A 24376-nucleotide genomic window follows, 5' to 3' on the forward strand; every position below is an offset into this window, starting at 1 on the left:
TACTGTCAGCAAGTCTGTCAATGGTTACACTTCATACATGGATATAGAAGTCAAGTGTGAACATTTACACCTGTGTTATAGTGTTTGTTAGTCAACTAATTAATGACTATCTCTGACAAAAAAACCTTGTAGAACTGATGATGCCAATCTAATAGTTACACACTTGAATATGCACATGCTATTATCACAATAAAGAAGTATTGTGCATTCATATTAGATTCAGTTTCTCAAGTTGTTGAACAATCGCATTCTAATGAGTTTTGCTAAATGTCAAGCAGGAAATGTGTTATAAATATAATCCCTCCAAAAGTATTGGATCAAAAATCTTGTTTTTTGTAATTTTTCAGAACACAGTCAATTAATTTTAGACTGGAATCATAGAATAGGTCTCTGTTAACAAGTTATGATGAATAAGTTGACTGAAAGGACCCAAAATCGGTGTTTTTTTGTAACTTTTTGGCTCACAACTGTTTTCTTTTAGACTGAAATAATAGAATGTGTATCTATTAATGAATTGGTATCAAAATGGTGGCTAAAAGGAGAAACATTTTTGAATGGCTTCACTATCAATGTGAAAGTGTATACTATCGTGTCTGTCTATATAGTGAAAGTGTGAATGATACACTGATGTCACATGTACATTTATCATGGCATGTAGTTGATTTGATGTAAAATTGATGAATTGTACATTATGATGGCTTTAGATTTCAAAGATTAAAGTTTCTAATTTATGGTAGCTGACTCAAAAAACCTTGCTCACGTTTTCCTTGTCTAACCAGGTAATTTATAGGATAGTTTTGGATAGTTCACATCAAGTTCAGATATTCAGATGTTCTGATCATTATGCACATACCTATATGTACATGTACATGTATAATATATATGTACATGCATACATACATATGTATGTACCTACATACATACATACGTACGTACGTACGTACGTACGTACATACATACATACATACATACATACATACATACATACATACATACAAAATGTACATACATATATACATTGTACATACGCACACACACACACACACACTAATACATACATACGCACGCATGCACACATGAAAGCTCATTCATTATTTGTATGTTATCTAAGAACTCTGGATTCCTTGTGTGCACACCTTAGTAAAACAGTCACGTTTGTGACTTTCCACTTAGCTTACAAACAGCAGTAGGACCCTGGATAACACATACAGTCAGACACACTGCCACTGGAGATCTTATCAAGTCAACTAGTTGAAGAAAATGAATCATAGCATAGATAGGTTGTATGTAGTGATGTAGTATGAAGGTGAAAAGACGCCATCGGCAGCAGACACTCTGACTGTGTTCTTGTCTTTTTTGTGGAAATGATTAGGATAAGAGAAAAAAGGTTAATATTTCAGTGAGAAGTAAGTGAGTTGATATGAAGAGAACTGATTTGAAAGGCCTGCAGCACAAAAAGGAAATATCACGGGCAAATAATATGTATAAGTGTATTCCAATTTAACCTTTCTACTATCTTGAAACACACATGCGTTTGTGCGTTCATATGCATGCAGGTATGTATGTACATATGTACGTATATATTTATGTATGTATGTATGTATGTATGTATGCATGCATGTAGTGTATGTGTATGTATGTATGTATGTATGTATGTATGTATGTATGTATGTATGTATGTATGTATGTATGTATGTATGTATGTATGTATGTATGTATGTATGTATGCATGTAGTGTATGTGTATGTATGTATGTATGTATGTATGTATGTATGTATGTATGTATGTATGTATGTATGCATGCATGTAGTGTATGTATGTATGTATGTATGTATGTATGTATGTATGTATGTATGTATGTATGTATGTATGCATGTAGTGTATGTGTATGTATGTATGTATGTATGTATGTATGTATGTATGTATGTATGTAACCTTAGTACATGTATGTATATATGTATATATGTATTCGTGTCTGTATCTGTGTGTGTGTGTGTGTGTGTGTGTGTGTGTGTGTGTGCTCTAAATACTTGCCTACATGCATATATAATCATCTAACCTTTGCATTCTATAGAAATTAAAAATATTACGATTATTTCAAAGAGAATATTTCAGTGAAGATTTATCCTTTAAGATTGAGTTCATTTCTGCCCACTTAGTAATTGAAACAAATCAAATCAAATCAAATCAAATCAAATCAAATCAAACCATGATGATTTAATCTCAATAATGCACACTTCCACATCTGTAAATGTGAAATACTGTCGTCAAACTTTTGTCCAAAAACCACCTTATTAGCTTAAGAGTCACATGAGACTAAGGTTGCCATTATGTGAGCGTAATATCTGCCTCCAAATGAGATAATAATCTTCAATAATAGTATCAAATGTTTAAGTCTATCATGTCATTCATTTAGTATCCAGTCAGGATAGTAGGATGTATTATCAAACATGTCTCCATATTCCAGTGCTGTTTGCTACTGTATTTGGAATCCCGGTAATCTGTGTGTCTTGGAAGCCAGGTTTGACTGCCCACTGTAGACTAACTATCTAGAATTTAACAAAAATGGAAAATTTAAGTATTGACTAGCATTTTCTCTTGTACATAACAAACGTAATTTGTTCCATAAATGTTTTTGATTGATTTGTATTTATTAAAGTTGAGTTTTGCATAAAAAAAGCATGCACTGTTATTAATATTACCTACATGTGATTTTTAAAAAAAAAATCATTATTTATGCAAATACATCATGAATATTCATATAATATTTACTAGTTCTAATCATTATCTGAAAGAAGATACCAAATTTGTTTAAATTGAGCGAGTCGTTTTGAAGAAACAATGACTGACAGATGGACAGACAGACAGACTGACAGACAGACAGATGGACAGACAGACAGACTGACAGACAGACAGATGGACAGACAGACTGACAGACTGACAGACAGATGGACAGGCAGACAGACAGACTGATATAACTAACATATAGCCATCCCTTACAGAAAGTAGAAAGCAGATAACTCTTAAATTCAGGACTTGAAATCTGTAGTTCAGCAATCTCTTACTCCTGGGATTATTACTTGTTCCCAGAAGACTCTATCGTTAATAAAACAACAAGAGACTCTGTCAGTAGAAGACATATACCAGTATATATTGTAAACCTAGATATTTTCACTACTAGAAAATTTTGCGATTGTACAGTCTTCAGCTTGTTCTCAAAGACTAATTTTTACTACTGGTAATTACTAGACTGGCACATTGTTTTCACGTACAAGAAGGCAATTTAGTCACTATTTATTTTTGTTTTCTAGCGAAATTAGCGAAAATAAATCTTCAGCAAAACTGTCAAGGTTTACTGTAGATCGCTAAACTGTAAACAGATTTGCAGTTTGTGGTATGCTGGAAAAACAGAATGTATACAGATGACATTTCAACAAAATCTCTAAGCTCATTTTTTTTCAGTGTGTAAATTTGGTATTAATGCAGGTTCAATCTTCTACATGTAGGTTTATTATTCATTTATTAGTTCTCAAAGGATACATTGTTTACAGCTCACAACAGAATAAATAATAACAATATATACAAAACCCTTGAAAAGAGGGAGTAAAAACAAAGACAAGCTACACAAATACAACTTAGCATTGATTGAACAATCTGATGGCTTTCAAAACTCTTTCTGTATCGAACTTTGGGACAGTTAAGAGAACGTTATCATCACCTAGATGGGAAAATATCAAAATATGTTCATTATCAACCGCAATTACACATGCCTTGTGCAGTACTGCATGATTAGTAAGGTTGGAGAGAGCAAGAGTAGGCAGGCCCACAATTTTAGCAGCAGTGAAAGAGATTTTCACAAGTTTGTTTTGATTGACGACTGAGAGCAGAGGTTTCTCTACACATAGCAGGATTTATAGGTAAACTCTTGTTGAGTTTGTAGAAAATCAAGCAAATGTGGTGATTTTCTTATCTGTTCCGTGTACCGGAGCTCCAAAGCTTAGAGGAAAACACTATTTTGCTTTTCCATTCATTTAAACATGACACAAAATAAATGTAAAGTTTACGTCATTATGTAATATAACCCAAGCATTCTGACTCTTCTAAACTCTCACAGGAACTGAGCCAGACATGTCACGCACAACTTCAGTATATTGTACATTATTTATTGTTGATCAGAAAGAAACCATCATGTAACCATCTTGTGGCGTTGCATAGATACAAAGAACTTTTTTAGTCAGTGGAGCAGTGTTTAAATGAGAGATAGTAATTATTTATGAGTATTATTGATTATGCAAATCAGCTATGTCACTATGCAAATAAGTCGTGTGTTATGCAAATGAGGCTATTGGTACAAATGTTAACTTTGAAATTGATCTGTTTTATCTCTGGATTTTCATGTCTTCATCTCTCCATGATCTGCTCAAGCGTAAAATTGGTTCATTTGCTCATAAAATACAGAATTTTCACTGCCTAGTACACTGCATATAGCTTTTGTTTAGCTGTGTTCTTTTCATTCCTTGTGATTTGTAGTCTAGGCTTTGGCAGTTTATTTGTCTCACTTTCATGCCATACATTTCCTTCCAGAGTTTTGATAATGTCATTTTCGAGAACATTCTGTCAAGCTAGTATGTCAAGTCAGATAGCCAAGTCTCTGGGCTATACTGTCAAGCTAGTATGTCAAGTCAGATAGCCAAGTCTTTGGGCTATACTGTCAATCCAGTACATATGTATGTCAAGTCAGATGGTCAAGTTTCTCGGCCATACTGCCATGTATGTACATGTATGTATGTATGTACGTACGTACGTACGTACGTACGTACGTACGTACATACATGCATATATGAATGCACAAGATGTGATATTACTGCATGCTTTGTCCACATCCTTCAAAATCTTAATTTAAATCAATCCATACATGTATTGTCATTTATCATAATTATGTCAAATGTTATGATACATTGCTATACATGTAGATATTGTCACGTTTATCCAATATATTTCATTGTCTGTTTCCAAAACACATCGAGGTCATCTCAGATTACTAGTAGGAGCTTTGCCAAGTTTGATGATAATCCCATTCTGATTGGCCTTGTCTGTATTGATACATGTCTGGAGGTCTCTTTTCACATAGATTTCAATACCTCACCTCCCCTCTAATGTCACCAAAATCGAATATTCCTATTGTATGATAGTCGCCTGGACTATTTCAATTTAATTAGAGGGATGAACAGACATCAACTAGATTGGTTATCGAAAATAACAACAATCACTTGTTTGATGCTGTAGCTTATCTGACCAATGACCTTAATTATCAATTAACAATAATAACTGAGTAAGTCCAGACAACATTTCAGAAATATTTCTCACAAGATAACGTTGTAATAACACTGAAAACACTCACATTTACACATGATGTGTACTGAAAAATGCAAATGCAAACTAGATGGTTGCAATGAATTCAATTCAAATTTTAATATTACTATAGTTAATGTCCCTGTAGCTATATGTTACCTTTTTTTCAATTCATGAATATTCATGACTCCTACTTTACAGAAATGTTTATTGCAAGATAACATTGTAATATCACTGAAAATATTCACATGATTTATTGAAGAAAAGTACAAATGCAATCAGGAAGGTCTCAACAAACTGAAGTCAAATATTAATATTACTATATTTAAAGTCCCATGTGACCTTTTTAGTTTATGAATATTCATGACTCCTAAGTCCTTACTACTTTTATATAAATGGTCATGAATATTCATTGTTCAACTAATACATGTGTATGTCTGCAAGGCAACAGTGTACCACTATGACAACAATGAAGGTGCAAAAAAGTTTCAATTTGGTATTTCTTGGCAATTGTACGAAACAAATGAACGTACAAAATGTTATGAAAATACCTTTATTTTCTAGTGTGGCATTTCCCTTTCTCGATTATTTGTCAATCGTCTGGCTCAACAAAAATGTTATCAACAGAGATATTTGTCAAATTAAAAGTTAAAATCTGGCACTATTAGTGTGATTGTTGAGACACACAACATTTTGTTTCAGGTTTTGTATCGGTAATATTTATTCATTCTAAGATATAATGCACATTTTACTCATGAAATTTTATTTCTTACTTTTGCAGATTCTCGTCCCCTGATTGACACTTCTAAATTTGATATGGATGAGACAGAGGCCGCCAATATGTTGGTTTCCCTTGGTAACTCAAGATCTGCTACACCATGCTTCTCTCCCGTCCCAACCGTGACGCCCGGTCCGATGTCGCCACGTTCACTGTCACAGTCACCATCACCTCATTTCAGTTTTACTAAGGGCCAGAGTACTTTTAGTCCGATATCTATGTATCCGCACACACAGCAGCGTCAGTTTGTATCGACGCCAACGCGAAGATGGAGTACGAGTACGCCAAAGTCTGGACGATCATCGACGGAAATGATTTCACCGAACAGTCAGCGGTACAGTTCAGGAACTACACCTACATTTCAAACGAATCTGAATTTTACATCACCAATAAGTCCAACAAAGTTGAAAACCAAAATGGAGAACTTTAAGAACACTCCGAGAACTGATCTTAATAAAAGCAGTGATGGGAACGATTCTGGCGTTGATATGCAGAGTCACACACGAAGCCCGACTCCGGCGCTGACGATATCACCAACGTACTCACGTCAGCAAGTGATATCACCGCCCAATATAATATCGCCAACAGTTGCAGCACGACAGCAGCAGCAAGCATGGCAGGCGTCAAACATTCAGAGCGTCGAGAAAAGTGCACGTAGTGGTCCATCCCATGGTCTGCATGGGGAGCAGAGATTACAGTCAGGTTTTGTACCGCCAATTGTTGCACCACCTATAAAAAACACACAAGAACCAAACTCGTCTGAGAGAAATGAGAGTACTCTTAAAACTCACAGAACAATCGTAGCTCAGCGTCCGAAAATCGAGACGCAGACAAACGTAAATGTAATGAGATCAGGAATGCAGTACATTCAAACGGTGGACAACACACCAGAACAAAGCAGCACTCCTGAAAGAAAAGTTAAAACAATGGATTCTCAAACCCAGACTCCCCAGGAGAATGAAAATCAACCTCAACAGGTGAGCCTGGCCAATCAGAATGTAGGACAACCACAACAGGGTAACCAACAAACACCAGGCCAAGGGGTACCAGGACAACAGTCAACGCCAAGTCATCCAACACCGTCGGCTCTCCTGCCTGTCATCAACACTACTAAAGGAGATGGTGATGGCCAAAGACAGGAAAATGGAAAGCCTGGCTCAGGTAAGTTGACACGGGATGGGAGAGGGTGTTTATGTGGTGATGGTGGGCAGATGTGTATGTCTTTTTAAAAAAAAAGATTTTGTAAAATGAAGTCTTTAATGTAGATAACAATAACAGCTATCATAAAATTTTCACATGAATCATTTTACGGCTTGACTACATCCAGAGCCAGGAATCTGAATATGTATACATCACTCTAGGACTAGAAATCTGCATTTTTATATGATTATTCCTAACAGTTGTATGTTTTAGCTAAGTTGTGTTAATTGGTTGTCAGTGGCCGAGGTGAATAGCTCATACAATTCAAAATCAAAATGTCAGTTAGGATAGCAAATAGAATGGTAGCGCTAGTCCTTTGAGTCTACATGTCGGCTAGTTTAAACATGGTGTGAAATCAACATATGTCGTTGCATTAAACACAAGTGAGTCTGAAGTGTGGATAACGATTACAGAGTGATTTCTCCTTCCCATGTACGGTAGATAGATACCGAATATATTTGACAAGATATTGAAAGTATTCCTCAAAGATGTCAAAGTACTTACAGATCAATAACATATGTATTGCCCTGGGCATTTTATACACATTTTACACTACTTCACAGTGCTATAACACCTAAAAATAGTATTCGTGACAAAGATTTGGGTTAGATTTGCATACATCTGGATGTCCTCATTTATTATTTATACAAGTTGTTTTGTAATAAATGTAATCAGAAAGGTTAGACTGCTGGGTTCTCAAATGAAAAAAAAAATGTTATGGGTTTCATTTTCTATTGCCGAATTTTGATCCTGCTATGCTAGTTGTGTTGTGTTGTGTTGTGTTGTGTTGTGTTTATGTTTTGTTTATGTTTGTGTTGGGTTGTGTTGTGTTGGGTTGAGTTGGGTTGTGTTGGGTTGTGTTGAGTTGTGTTGTGTTGGTTGGGTTGGGTTGGGTTGGGTTGTGTTTGGGTTGTGTTTGGGTTGTGTTGGGTTGAGTTGGGTTGGTGTTGGGTTGGGTTGGGTTGGGTTGTGTTTGGGTTATGTTTGGGTTGGGTTGGGTTGGGTTGGGTTGTGTTTGGGTTGTGTTTGGGTTGTGTTGGGTTGTGTTGAGTTGGGTTGGGTTGTGTTGGGTTGGGTTGGGTTGTGTTTGGGTTGATGTTTAAATGTGTGTGTGCAAGTGAGGTCACAATCATTTATTGTACACGTAAGTGAGTGATCACATAGTATGGTTTTTATGTAAATTTCAATAGACATTTATAGTAATAGCAGAACCCCCCTCCCCCCCCCCACCCCCCATGTCGTGTAAGAGCAGTGTGGGTACTCAACTCAGGAGTACTTGCATTCATGCTTGCAATGTTGTCTGCTGCACTTCACTTGTTACGCTCATGAAAGTACAGTTATAGAAAACACTGCAAGCACTCGTGCAGATACCCAGAGTACACCATACTTACATTTACTTGTCATGGGATTCTGTTATAGTGATTCACGTCAGAAAACAACTCAAAAATTACACTAACTATAATTTCTTACCTTTTCATCTCTGTAGTTTGGAGTCAGACATCGTCCAATGCCTTGGCAGTCTTTCCATGGCATACCTTGGTACCAATATTGACACCTGGTCAACCTCCACCAGTCAATCATGTGCCATTTCCATTGCAGCAGCCACCTGTCAATCATCAGGCCATGACCAATCAAAATCAAGGTTAGTGTAAGAGACAACAAACAAACATACAGCCTAATTGTAAAAAAATAACTTGTAACCAGAAAACCATGAAATGTAATTTCCATAATATATATATTGTGTGTATTATGATAAGTACATATAATTTGATGTTATTCCCCAATATTTTTCTTTGTTCATCCAGGGAAAATATTAGTGACTTAAGGGATCTTTGTCACTATCATGAGTCGATAGACAAGTAGTGACAACCCTTGGGTTACCAGTATTTTCTGGCTGAATGAAGAAAAATATTGGAGAATAACATAATTATACCAGCACCAGTAGCATCAAAGAAAAATTTGGGGAAAGTAATTTTGAACGTTTTGACTCATATTTCAAACATAGCAGAACCAGTGATGTAGACATGCATTGTCATGACATAGATGCGTGTTGTCATGACGTAGAACGACCAGAGTATATATTCCATATTTTTTGTTCTGAATGGCTCGTGCGTAGTATAATGTATCATACTCGTTTTCTATTGAATGACAGAAGATTCGGCAACCAATGTCCCAAGGAACCTACCAAATCAACCACCATCAGTTATGGATAGACATTACAGAGCTAGTGAAAGTGATGCAGACCTAGATAGTGACTCGTAAGTAACAAGTGTTCTGATTGGCTAGACATTACATACATGTAGTGACACATATGTAACAATTGATCTGATTGGATAGACACTACATAGTGACACATAAGTAACAATTGATCTGATTGGATAGACATTACATACTGACACATAAGTAACAATTGATCTGATTGGATAGACATTACATAGTGACATATAAGGAACAAGTGATCTGATTGGATAGACATTACACACATGTTGTGACACATACATAACAATTGATCTGATTGGATAGACATTACATACTGACACATAAGTAACAATTGATCTGATTGGATAGGCATTACATAGTGACATATAAGGAACAAGTGATCTGATTGGATAAACAATACAGGACTAATGAAAGTGATGCAGACTTAGACAGTGACATGGAGTAACAAGTGACATGATTGGATAGACTCAATCACATCAAATACCAGGTGTACAGATAGATGTAACACAAAAGTAACCAGTGTTCTGATTGGCTAAATAGTGACATTAGATCAATGAGTGTATTCTCTGATTGGATAGCTGAGCTACATTCTGGTTCACAAATGTAACAGAGACATTGATTGGATAGCCAAATGATAATATTACATTTTCTGGAAGATCAAAGTCTGTTGTAAATTCATCAAAATGTCGCATTTGTTTCTAATTTGCCATTCCAAAGTAACTTTATTTTACTGAACTAGTGATTTTTGGGACCACGAACTATATATTCTCCATTATATGTAAATGTCTGTTCAGACAACTTTAATAAGTTATTCAAGCGTCTACCACACCATTTATTATTTCTTTGTGACATTTATCACAGATTCAGTGGTAACATAATAGTGCCGGTTACGCCACCAAGCTGTAAAAGGCGATCTCAGTCTCTGAGTGCACTCCCTAAGGATAACGATAAAGAACCCAAGAGTCCAAGAAAGGTAAGAAATTGATACAGCCCATCCCTCCGTTCACTCTCCTTCCACACCCATATTCTGAATGGTACAGTCCTGCCAGCTGAGAAGGAAGAACTGTGTCATTCGAATCAGACACAAGAGTTCACGACATTCCATGAGTGGGAGTTGGCGTCTGTGATATAATGACTTTACCTTTTAATATGAACTTTAAGTGTGCCACTTGAAATTGATACAAGAGTTTTGTTTTCTCCATGAATAGAGGTTCACTGCTGTGACGTAATTTGACCTTTCCACCATGAACTTTGACCCTTTGCTACAACAGCCAATATTACAATTTAACCGTATTCAAGTAATTTTAATTTTTCTGTTGCAACTCTGGTACAAATTTTGACTAAAATTCAAAGTTCTTAGATGTAAAATCTCTCCAAACTTTGCCATATGAAAGCTTGCCTCTGGTCCTTTTGAAATAACAAAAGAAATTTCAAAGTCCGTTTATTTTTTTCTCAAAATCAAAAATACTTTATTTTCTCAGAGGTAGCGTAGTATTTGGCAGCCATATTGGATTTTAAAATGTCCTCATTTTGAGAACACGTTGACCTCTATTTCAAAATTTTTTACTTGACCCCTGATTTCTTTTCTTGATATTTAACCAAGATTGGGTTTGAGTTTTCTTGTGCAAAGTAACAGAAAATTTTTTAAATAGTTTATTTCTCAGGTTCAGTTTTCTGTTTAAATATGAACATTACAGAGGACGTGAGTCTCATGTACAAAATGGGGTATGTGATCAGTGTTGCAGCCAGCCTTTTGAAAGAGTGGGACATAGTGTCCCGATACTTTCATTTTTCTGGGTCATCATGAATTCTTTAGGGATATTATAAAGAAGAGCACCAATAGCGTTGTAGCACAACTGTACAGTTTTAAAAAATATTTACCTCCATGCTAGATATTTGCTGAATGATTTACATTTATGAATAGACAAGTCTGTTGTTATCTATGCAATTTACACGATCATTTAGCTGTTGCTATAGGTGTGGTCATATTTGCACACAATTTTAGTGTGGGTCATCTGTGACCCGTCACTTCCAAAATCGTGGGTCAGGTCCAAAAAATGTGTGTCAAATGACCCAAAAACCCCCTCTGGCTGCAACACTGGTGATAGGAATCGATGGGGTGGGATGGGGGATTTGACTTGATTCCACTATTATATTTTGCTAATTTGGTGTCAATTCTCTTTAGATTAAAGACAAAGACCATATCCGTAGACCAATGAATGCATTCATGATATTCAGTAAACGTCATCGTGCTCTAGTCCATCAACGTCACCCAAACCAAGACAACAGAACTGTTAGCAAAATACTTGGAGAGTGGTGGTATGCGCTGGGAACCAAAGAAAAACAGAAGTACCATGATCTAGCCTTTCAGGTAAAAAGGATCTCGTTGTTTTGTCTAAAAAAAACATATGTTTATGTCTCCTTGTTAAATATATTTAATATATTAAAACCAGCCATATGGATGAGGATTGGATATTTATTTTAGACTTTTAATTTATAAAACAATTTTATTATGCCTTCCTCAGTTCCTACTTGAAAAAATCAATGTGAAACAACATAGACCAAGTCATTGGTTGTAACTCAATAAATTGCAAATTATTAATGAATGTGTAAAATGTTTGTTAATGTATGTACAATAACAAACTGTTTACACAAGTTTTGGCTTTTTGCAATTTATTGGGTTACAAATGTAGCCTGGGTCTTTGTTGTTTTACATTGATTTTCAAGTAGGAAGCCATGATAAAATTGTTTTATAAAATGAAAATTCCCAAATAAATACCCAATCCTCATCCATATGGCCATTTTTTAATGGACTCTGATTCCCAATAATTTACCTGAAACCTGGCAATTTTTGCTAAAGTTTTATTTTCACTTACTTTGCTGGAAATCGAAAAACATGACAATAAGTAGTGACTACAATATCGTCTTGTACATAAACAGTACACCAGGCTTAGTAATTAATGAAAAAAATAGTGTTTAAGAAAAAGTTGAAGACTGTAAAATGGCAAAATTTTGTTCTAGTAATATCTAGGTTAAATGGCAAAATTTTGTTCTAGTAATATCTAGGTTTACAGTATCTGAAAATGAGTTGTAAAATATGGTACAATAAAAAATAAAAGCAATAACAATATATTTGTTGGTAACGTTTTGATGTACCATATGGTATGCTTTGATGGGAATGAGTTCTCAATAGTCTCCATTCAATAGTTTTTATGGATGCTTCTAAATTTATGTCTGGTGTTTCATTTGTGATGGCTTGTGAACCATACTGTTAACTTGGCCAAAATTCACTTTATTAAGAAAATAATCAACTTTGTAATATCAAATTGATGTCACAGAATATTAAAGAAGAACATACCATCAGGTAACGGCTGTGTTAAAGATGCAGTAGCTGTAACCTGGGTATTATTATTTTCATCAAATAACCAAAATTTATGTTCACTAAAAATTGGTCAATTGCTTACAAAAAAGACATCAGACCTAAGGGGTTTGTCTTTACCTGTGTCTCTACTCATAGTGACAAGGCACCTTAGGCCAATCATAATTTTTATTGGTTGAACGAAGAAAAATATTAGGGGAAAAATAACCAATTGTAGTAAAGGTTACCACAGATACATCTATTGAATGCGAGAATGAATGATTATGGACCCTGGGTTCATACTTAGCGATGACAATTTCTACTCACAGAATCCCAAATTTTCAGTGGCATCTCATCAGTATTGTCAGGGGTGTACTATTGAATGTTTTGAATTCTTGATTACAGGTGAAAGAAGCTCATTTCAAAGCCCACCCTGACTGGAAATGGTGCAACAAAGACAGAAAAAAGTCAACGAGCTCCTCCCTAGGTGGCTTTAGGAAATTAGATAGTAAAGGTTCGATGGATGAGAGCCCTCTAGTGTCTGCTATTGGTACTACTACCGCTACTCATGATATTAGTGAACTGGGTCATCTAATGGAAGAAAGTGGCAAAGTAGAGACGAGGAGAAGTACTACAACTAAAGATGATCATTTCATCTTGACTGAAGAGGTAACTTAGTAGTTTTAAAACAGAAATAGTGACTGACTCTTTTGCTGTAAATATGTTTGTCAGTATACCATAACTGTGTATCAGTATGCCATTGTTCAGTGTCAATATGCAAATACCCAGTTATCAGAGCAAGATTTTATTACATATGTACCAGAGATTACTTGCATCGATGTGTGCAGACTAGTGGTATTTTCACTGAAGTTGTTTCGGATAAAAGCACACCACAAATACCACCACCACCAAATCATCATAATCATAATCATCATCATCATCGTCATCATCATCGTCATTGTCATCGTCATCATCATCATTGTCATCATCATCGTCATCAACCACCACTCAGCACCACCAATAGCACCACCACCAACACCATTACCACCACTGTCACCACCACCATAACTGTCACCACCATAACCATCACCAACACCACCATAACTCACCACCATAACCACCACCACCACTGTCACCACCATAACCATCACCAACACCACCATAACTCACCACCATAACCACCACCACCACTGTCACCACCATAACCATCACCAACACCACCATAACCACCACCACCACTGTCACCACCATAACCATCACCAACACCACCATAACTCACCACCATAACCACCACCACCACCGTCACCACCATAACTCACCACCATAACCACCACCACCACTGTCACCACCATAACCATCACCAACACCACCATAACTCACCACCATAACCACCACCACCACCGTCACCACCATAACCATCACCAACACCACCATAACTCACCACCATAACCACCACCACCACCGTCACCACCATAACTCACCACCATAACCACCACCACCACTGTCACCACCATAACCATCACCAACACCACCATAACTCACCACCATAACCACCACCACCACTGTCACCACCAACACCACCATAACCACCACCACCATAACTCACCACCATAACCGCCACCACCACCACCACCATAACTGTCACCACCGTAACCACCACCACTACCGTCACCACCATAACTACCACCACCACCGCCACCGTATTACCATCACCACCACCATCACCACCATAACTATCACCACCACCACCACTAACGCTTGTCTTACAATGATTTGAGTTACTGTTGTGTTGATTTCAGAAGCCAGCTAAAATAGCTGCCAGAAAGAAACGATCTCAAAGCATGTCACAGGTTCCTACAACCTCCCATGAACACCAACAACTACAGCGTGAACAGCAACAACTGCAGCGTGAACAGCAACAGTTACACCAACAATTCTTACAACAACAACATTTACAGCAACACCACCACCACCACCAACAACAACAACAAGAGGAAAGAGTTGTTGGTAAACAACATGAACATACTGCAGGTGATAACCAAGCCCTGGCTGAACTTACCCAGGTAGGAAGGCTTATCACCCCTATAATGTTTGCCTATGTGGTATGATCCCATTATACTCTATGGGGAGTTGTTCCATCTGGTAGCAAACTTGGGGAGGAAAGCATGTCATCTAAAATGAAAAAAAGTATGCATTTCCCACCATTTTAAACTTCGCTTGGCATGTAATAAAAATATATGTTTTCCTTGGGCCACAAACCTGACTAGTTTGAACAAACCATTTTTGTGGTCCAGCCAGAAGTTTAAAGTTATTTTTTTTTTTTTTGCCGATGTGTTTACTTAGCTAATTCATTTTCCCCTCTTAATATGTACATTTTGTTTTCTTTTCAACCTCTGGCAAATAAATAGATAAAATCCACATAACTGACCCAATATGGGCATTTGTGTCTTTGTGTTGGGATGATTCACCCTCTTCTTAAGATCTTATGTTGGACTGATTACCATATCTAAATGATTATATTGTGGGAGTAAATAAAATGATTTTCATAAATTTTGGTCATTCAATTATTGTCTTCTGATATTTCAATTTAATAGATGTGCTCTGATAAACTTGAAGAGAGAGAGAAGAAAGTTGGCCGTGAACTTGAAAGTAAGATGCCCCACCATCCATCACTGACAACCCACGTCTTGAGACGACAAGAACGGGTTGAATCGGAGGATCTGACAAGTGATGAAGAACGAATGGTGATATGTGAGGATGGAGATGATGATGTCATTGGTAAGATGCATTGTGGGATACGTCTACTTCCTTTGTGTTGCTATAGAGCTGTTCTGAGATGCATTGTGGGTCCCCCTCTATGACACATATTCTGTACATACAGGGAGGTTTGCACACACTATTCAGGTCCAAGGGTGATGGTTTTCACCTTACCATACACTGTATTTAGGAGTAAAAACTTCTTGTTGATGTTGTTTAGTCTTTGTTCTGTAAAGGTGCTACTCACAAATAGGGAACTTGCAAACCTGCTATGCTAATAGGATACTTCAAGCGCCCTCACACAGAATTCACATGTCTAAAGCACTTAACATTTAAAAAAATATGCATTTCGTACATTGAAGTTGTCTGAGTTGTGTGTAAGAAATACCATGTCACAGGAGAGAAATGTTAATTATGGCAACTTCAATCTCCCTGTAATTGTAAATGCTTTTTTTTGCATGCATAGTTGGTTAATGGTGAAGATGACAATTTATAATGATCTAGGGACTCACTTGTAAATTTTTTTTTCCTAAATATTTTACAGCTGATGATGAAGTGAGTAGTGTACAGCAGGTTGGAATGATTGACTTAAAATGCCAAGAACATGTGTCGGATAGTGATACGGACAGCCAATCAGAAGAGGAGGGAATGATTGAAAACAAAGTGTTTCCACAGCAACGCTTCTCACCTGTTATGAAACCAATCTCATCAGCTGACATCACTTACAGACCAAAACCTCTCAAACCAGACTCCACTTCACCAATCAGACGCCAGTTTACTGGAGTAGATCAAATTGATTGTGTTAGCTCTAGTGCAAATGTAACAGGGACTTCAGCTGGTCAGCTGATAGAGAGCCAACCAATCACAAGGCCTGCTCAGAGTGGAATTGGATTTCAACCTAAAGGTGCTGTCTTTAAAGCACACTCCCCTAAAGGACGGGTACTGGAACAATTCAAGATGTCTGCAGCACGATCGTTTAAGGAATACATACCAAGAGATCAGATGAAAGCTGACAACCAGGGACTAGAAAAGAGACAAGGAACATTTAGAACTCAGGAAATCGTTGGTTTTTCACAGACACCGAGGAGTGGTGACAGTCATATGAAGTCGTTTGTTTCACCCAAACCAGCGCAAATGCCAGCACTGACATCGATAGCTACCGCCACGGTTGGCACGGTTATACAAGTGTCAGGACTGCCTCATTTCTCATTCAGTCCCACCGCTACTGTTCCGCAAAAAATCATCAGTGATAAAATACAACCTGTGAAACAGACATTACTACCAATACCCTTGTCACAAACCCATGCACAACCACAGACACAAGGTATGTCATTGATGGGTAAAGTACAGTTGGCTAGTCTGGCACCTCCTATGACTATGACAACATTCTCCAATGGGAAAAGTGTCATGACAACCATGCCGATGTCGCCAAAACCGCTTGTGACTCCGATTCTCATCGCATCCAAACCAGCAATGCAGGCCAAGAACATCGGTGGAAGTGTGCCTGTCGTAACAATGCCATCTGGTGGTGTTGTTACATCGTCTATAATGAGTACCATGCCAGCAACACAAACCATTTCACAGATGGCTAAGAATGCTGTTACTCTGCCACCTCAAACTATCGTCAACATTGGTGGTCAACAGAAACCACCTGGGACAGTGATAATGCCAGGTGCACATTTCAAACCTGGTGTATCAGGAGTTGCTATGAATATATTATCACCAACTGTCACTGTTGGTACAACCAAACTATTGCCTACTATGACCACGACACAAGGACAGGCTGTCGCCACCCAAGGAAACACAGGAATGGCACAATTTCATAGCGCTAATGTGAAACCTGTTACACAGGTACCTCCAAAGCCCTTACAAACCCAGTTACCAGGGCAACCTCATCAAGGGATTGCTCCCACTGCTCTACTTACAAATTTCTTAATAAAGCCAACAACCAGTACTGCTGTCCTAACGACTGCTGCTGTACAGACAACCAGCCAACAACCGACATCAACGCCAGTCAGTGTTGGCCTATCACAAGCCCAGATACCACGAGGCAATATAACACAACTACATTACATCCTACCGTCTATACCGGCGCAAGTCCCACCAGGCACCAAACTTCAAATCACAGCCCCACCAAATCCCTCAGCTGGAAATAATATCGCAATAAAAGCAGTTCAGGGCAAACCCATCGCACTAACTACCCAAGGCTTACAGGGCAGTGTGGTGGCACCTCCATCTCTCCCTGGCAACCAAGTATCACAACCAAGTACTGTGACATTGCCTAGCAACCCATCTACATTGCCAGGCAACATCATCCCTCAACAGTTACCTGTTTTGACTGCTAACAAAGTGCCATCTTTGGTACCAGTGATGTCACCTCATGTATCACTTCCTTCACAAGTTTTAACTGTAAGTCAACCTGTCACCATGGCAACACCAGTTTCCATAGCAACAATGGTCAATCAACCAATCACATCTGTTGTAAGCCAACCAATCTCATTGACCACCACAGGCATTGTTAATCAACAGGTTGCACCAAATACTCAGGTTACTATGGCAACTGTTCCAGCCAATCAACAACAAAGGCTTTTGTTGCCATCTACTCAACGGTAAGTTTATATTTTAAAGCATTGAAATCAATCTACACTGAATATGCCTTTCCAAAATTTGCCATGGTGGCGCTCTACTTCCTGTCTGTGTGTACCTTGGGGGTATACATAGCATAGGTTACTCAGTTAATCATAGAGCACTGCTGCTTTCCTCAATGTCTGAACAATACGAAAACATCCCTGAATTTACATTTGTACAGAATACCAAGAGACAAAGCTCTTAAGAAATGTTACTATGAGGTGATGATACCCCAATTTGAGCGAGGGCGCTGTATTCTCAATTTTCTGTTTGCAGTCTACAATGGCCTATTCTTGTTTGACTTGATATGTCTTTGAAGGCTTTGCTATTGGAAATATCCAGATTTGAAGTTTGCCTTTTGTCAAGTAGTAAAGAATGCCACACATTACATGTACACTTTGAAAAAACATGGCCATATATATGTGTTGAAAACGGTAGACTAGCTGAGTGAAGGGAATACACTGGTGTGTAAATTGTGAGTAGGTCACTGATGTAGACTACAGCATTATGCATACAGAACAAAATTTTGTTGTGTATCCTGAAGTGAACAGGCAACTATTAGATATTTTGAAAGATTGAAGTCACGTACGCTATGCTTCCAAACTTATGACCTATCACTGGTTATGAAAATCCCGCCACATTAGATTACATCAACATCACTGCCATTACCTTGCCATTAACTTGACTTTATTGGTATCCAAACTTAGCAAAGCCTCTCCAAGGCTCAACATAGCCACATTGACCATGCCAAAAAACCCAAATATTTTCATGTTTTTCTCCAAGCTGCTCGAAAACATGAAGTAATATTGATTAATACTGTGGATAAATCCACTCAGAGCAAAACCACATCATACTACAAGTGCCTGTGGTCATATTCAAATTCATGTTAAACCTTTCTTTCAGATTTACATATATTCAGCATCCGGGGCCGCCAGGATCACCTGCCAGTGTTGTCATGGCAACAGAAGCAGGAGCAGGTAATGTTGCTAAGGGTGATGCACATAAACTACAAGCCACCTATCTGCCTGCCAATGCTTACATGAGTGCTGCTCTTCCACAGACTAACCTTCAAGGTACAATTCTCAGTTCCATAACAGTTGGCTTTTGTTGTCATTGGTTGCACTGTCTGGTTATAATTTGCATAACAAAGGTTTTGCTCCTTGCACTTTTCAAATGAAGCAATCTTATTGGTTAATAAGTTACCACTGTATCAAGGCTTACTTCACCAAATAAACCATTTGCATGACACCTACTTGTACTTGCGGTAGAATTTGCCTTGGGACAAATTTCCCAGAATTCAATTCTTTCCAAACATTTTTTTTGTATTTAAAAGATTTTTTATTGGAGTAAAAAAAAGGTTATACATAGAAGGTTTTTACAATATCTGGATAAAACAATTCTTTCCAAACTTATGAAAGTTTATTTCTGGTTCTTTTGAAATGATAACAGAAATCTGCGTGTTCACTCTTAAGGAACATTAATCTTTTACTTTCTTAATAGATTCTATGACTACTTGTAAATTTTGATATAATTTTGACCTCTATTTAAAAAATGTGTATGTCAACTCTTCAATGACTTGGTTTCTGATATTATATATATAAACTCACTTTATGTGAAATATGTAAAATATCTATGCTGGAGTAAACAGTGCTCAATACATATGTAGAAATAACAGTATCACAGTGACTTTTGCCTGGCAGAAAAGCTATGCATCATATTTGAAGACAAATCTAATTTATTAAATAAACGTTCGGAATTAATATCAGTGCCGATATCAAATAGATGCGTATTGACCAACTTCCACTGTGGGACTGGTATCACGTGAAATGGAATTTGGAACTTTGAATTTGGAACTTCATAGAACTATACCGTTGGTCGTCTGATATATATTCATTCATTCTCAGTTTTACTCTTTTACTGTTTCCACTACCAGTATACACTCTGCACCCCAATTGTGCTATATGTGTGTTTGCTACAGCACTCCATCAATCTTGCTCGTTCAAAAAGCACCTCCTGTGGCTAAATCATGGAATCTTTGTTTTTCCAAATACTGGAATATGTGGTATTCAAACTTGGCTTCCAGTTATCAGTATGTTTCCGTTTATACAGCATTTGTACAGAAGAATAGTAGAAATTATATTGTGACAACAATTTGTCAATTGGGTGGGGTGTGGGCTTTATCTGATAGCATCTGTTACATGCTAATGAATATATCAGTATACAAAATCAGTTCTGCTACATTGTATCACGCAGAATAGGTAAAAGTATCGAATGTAATACAACGTAGCATGTTTTGTTCCTAAAGTGATACAATGTATTATCAGACCAAATGTTTTTTGTCCGCCTCTGAGAAGCTGTAGACTTGTTGGCACCATCATCATGGAAATCTTCAGATGACTGCTGCTCTTGAAGTTTTGCATTGACAGATTAAGCAAATACTGGACACGTTCTCAGCAATGGTTGTAGTGTGTCTATTTTGAGATGCACAGACAAACTAATAAAAAGGGTTCATTATCATATGGATAAACAAAAAATTTAAAGAGATATTTGTCAATTCAGACAATAACATATAGCAATGTTAGTAAGATTTTTGTCTAGCCAGACGATAAAATGTAGCAATGTTAGTAAGATATTTGTTGAGCCATGATAAAATGTAGCAATGTTAGTAAGATTTTTGTCTAGCTGGATGATAAAATGTAGCAGTGTTAGTAAGATTTCTGTCAACCAGATGATAAAATGTAGCAGTGTTAGTAAGATTTTTGTCTGGCCAGATGATAAAATGTAGCAGTGTTTGTAAGATTTCTGTCAACCAGACTATATTGTTTTCAGTTTTCTTGATTGTAAATGTAATTCTCAAACTTGATTTTAGAGTTGTTATAAGAGATATTTTGACATCCTTATTCCATGTTCTTCACAGCCACTTCTCCAGCACATGTAGTACCAGTACCAGTACCACAACCCAAGACACAGGCTCACATATTACCAGCCAACATACCCCACACTGTCACCAAACCAGTTACCATAGCAACCCCTTCCATGCCAGCTCAGCCAACCAGCAGTCAACCACCAATGATGACAACTGTTGCTAAAGCAACTTTACCATCTGCTAGTCAGGTTGTCATGTCAACAGTCCCAACACAACAGAGTTTGAAATCTAACTTGACATCACAACAGAGTTTGAAATCTAACGTGACTACACAGAGTTCAGCATATTATAATAAAGGTATATTGATTGTCAGTGGAAAGCAAAATAATTAGAGAGTTTGATCTACAGCTGCCGACATCAGATCATGGATGAACAGAGCCTGTTACAGGGAAAGTAAACAAATGAATTGGATTGATAACATTTGGTTCAGCATGTTGGAAGTACAGAGATTTGTATTACATACCATGGTTTGATAAGAACAGTTTTATGGCCTCTTTATATGTACATGAAATGCCAGGGGAACTGGAAATTTGTTTGTGAATGTGAACTATTATGTAAAGAGGCCATACAACTGTTCTTATCAAATGATGGAAGGTAATACAAGTCTCTGTACTTCCAACATGCTGTGCCAAGTGTTATTAACCCAATTCAGTTGTTTACTTTCCCTGTTTGTAACAAGTTCTGTTTGTCCATGGTCTGATGTCGACAGTTGTATGTTTTACGACAGTTTGCCAAATAGGATGAACACTTTGCTGACTTGTTGATGTCTGAGAAATTTAAAAAGTTCCAAAGTGGACGAGAAATTGGGTCAATATTAGCGTGGCTGTTTGTAGTTTCTCATGAGCAAGACAACATTAGAAGTAATTGGATACGAGATCCTTATCAATGCTGACCAGTCATCCCCTCTGAGTGACACAATAACAGCATGCACACAGTCAGGTACTAAGTAAGACATACACAGAGCAACTGAAGTTTTGATGAAGATACACAACTTTACTCAACATCTACATCTGTGTTTATCTTAGTACCTGACTGTGTGTGTACTGCTATTGTGTCACTCAGTGGGGGGATGAGGGAGTCAGCTTTCATAAGGATTCCAATATCCAATTATTTCTAAAGTTGCGTAGCTCATAAAAACCACGTGTCCACAGCAAAGCATTTATACTATTTTGGCAAACTCTTGTATTTCATTATTGTGTTATTTTCAACTTTTTAAACTGGCCTGTCTGACAAAGCTTTAGAAAAATAAGCCAATGTTATCTTAATGGTTCCACTGATGTAACATAACAATAAATCTGAGAATCGAGACCTGTATTTAAGTAACAATATTTGATATTATGTGTTTGTTTTTTTATCAGGTACTGTTAGTATCAAACCATCACCAAGTAGCCATATCACCATGACAATGGAAAGTAAACAAGAACCTGTTACCATGGCAGGAATAAAGCGAGTAAAAGCTCCCTTAGCAACCATACCCATCGCTCATCCAACCTCACTTCAGCCAATCACAGTACAGGCTGGAAAACCACAAATGCCCATTGCTGTTACCATGACACCAATCACTACAGAATTGCCAGTTGTTGCTAGGCAACTACAGCCTCAACGACACCAAGAGGACAACACTGTTGTTATGAAGACTGGTGCAGGTCACCAGCTTAGTGTTGACCCAATGGGAAAGGTTGTTACAAATATTGTCAATATCTCGGCTCCTTCTACAACCACGAGTGTTCCTTCAAAACCTACCATGAATTTTCCAATGGCCCCAGCTGGTACTGTGGCCGGGATCACTAGTGTTATTCCTGTTATTCCGACATTGACTGGCAATGGTGGGAATTCTCCATCGTCAGGTTCCTTTGATATTGATGGTAAATCTCAGAGGACATATAAAGGAAAGAGATACAAGGAGATTGTGGTGGAGTCTTCACATAAGATGATGAAGAAAGAGAAAAGGGTAAGATTACGAATGCTATAAATTAATAAACAATGATTGATTTCTTGCTGAGTTTGATTTTGATATAATTTTACAATTGTCCATCCGTTTGTCTCTCTCTCTCTCTCTCTCTCTCTCTCTCTCTCTCTCTCTCTCTCTCTCTCTCTCTTTCTCTCTCTCTCTCTCTCTCTCTCTCTCTCTCTCTCTCTCTCAGTAAAGTTGGTGTACAATTACTCAGATTATTTTCAATCCAAATGGAATGATACATTTCCTATAATGCACTATTCAAAATGGTGGTCCCCTTAATGCCTTTTTGTTGATTCTATCAACATGGAGGATTTTTTCTCACAAGCTAAAGCATATTTTTGGCAATAAATTGTTGTACATTCAGTAATATTCCCAATTTGTGAAACGTCTTGTTTACCATCAGATATTCAAATCTGGAGACAGTCTAGATGATGGTCTTGCTGTGAAGGAAGAAAGTTCACCCCAAGAGCAGAGAATCACAGAATTACCCACAACACCCTTACGAACCAGTCAATCAGAAATGAAGATAGAGGGCGCTCTTTTGTCAGACCAAGAAATGCCAACCACACCAACAACTAAAGGTATTTTGAAGAGGAATATTGATGACGGAATGGAAAAGTAAGTGGACTGCCTAACTTACTGTGATTTGTATTACATATGAGTCATGCATTCACTTATTGATAGGTCTAAAGGGAATTCAAGACATGCCAGCTGAGATCATAACCTTTGTAGCCCCTGAAGGCCTTTGCGATGAGCTTCGAGCCTGCGTGTGTGTGTCCCTTCTTTACTCATGTGAAGATACTTCTATAAAACCTTAATTAAACTACCCTAGTATACTTGTAATATTAATATTGATACATGTCTTCTATAACATTACAATTGTATTCTAGCATTGTTAGAACAGTTGATTGTATGGTAGGAATTTCCTCAACAATTTTGTGAACGTATAAAAATTTATGTTATCGAATCTTTCACAAGTTGCAGCTTAATACCATGTTCAGTCAATTTGCAAGACAGTATTCTGTGACGAGCTTTTGAATATGCTGCAAAAATTACACCGCAAAATGTATGAATATTTATGAGGCACTTCATTTCATCAGCAGCACTGAACCATTTTTAGTAAGGGGTTGTGTCTTTTGGACTGAAAGATATGTCGTGTCACAATTTCCTCACCAGCCTCGGCGATAGACTGATGTGTGA

At 37.4% G+C, this 24376-nt stretch overlaps 1 protein-coding gene across 1 annotated transcript in view; it reads left to right on the forward strand.

Moving 5' to 3' along the window:
• Positions 1-24376, forward strand: part of LOC144439890 (protein capicua homolog) — a 39806-nt gene that overhangs the window by 12563 nt on the left and 2867 nt on the right. Inside the window, exons 2-15 of the mRNA XM_078129121.1 lie at positions 6134-7291; positions 8817-8972; positions 9483-9588; positions 10412-10523; positions 11736-11921; positions 13314-13577; positions 14708-14971; positions 15503-15686; positions 16210-18074; positions 18195-18274; positions 19197-19366; positions 21211-21516; positions 22578-23170; positions 23580-23794. Coding sequence (XP_077985247.1) covers positions 6134-7291; positions 8817-8972; positions 9483-9588; positions 10412-10523; positions 11736-11921; positions 13314-13577; positions 14708-14971; positions 15503-15686; positions 16210-18074; positions 18195-18274; positions 19197-19366; positions 21211-21516; positions 22578-23170; positions 23580-23794 — 5659 coding nt within the window. The remainder of the gene's footprint in view (positions 1-6133; positions 7292-8816; positions 8973-9482; positions 9589-10411; positions 10524-11735; positions 11922-13313; positions 13578-14707; positions 14972-15502; positions 15687-16209; positions 18075-18194; positions 18275-19196; positions 19367-21210; positions 21517-22577; positions 23171-23579; positions 23795-24376) is intronic.

Source organism: Glandiceps talaboti, chromosome 9, assembly GCF_964340395.1.
Source record: "Glandiceps talaboti chromosome 9, keGlaTala1.1, whole genome shotgun sequence".
Taxonomy (NCBI): domain Eukaryota; kingdom Metazoa; phylum Hemichordata; class Enteropneusta; family Spengelidae; genus Glandiceps; species Glandiceps talaboti.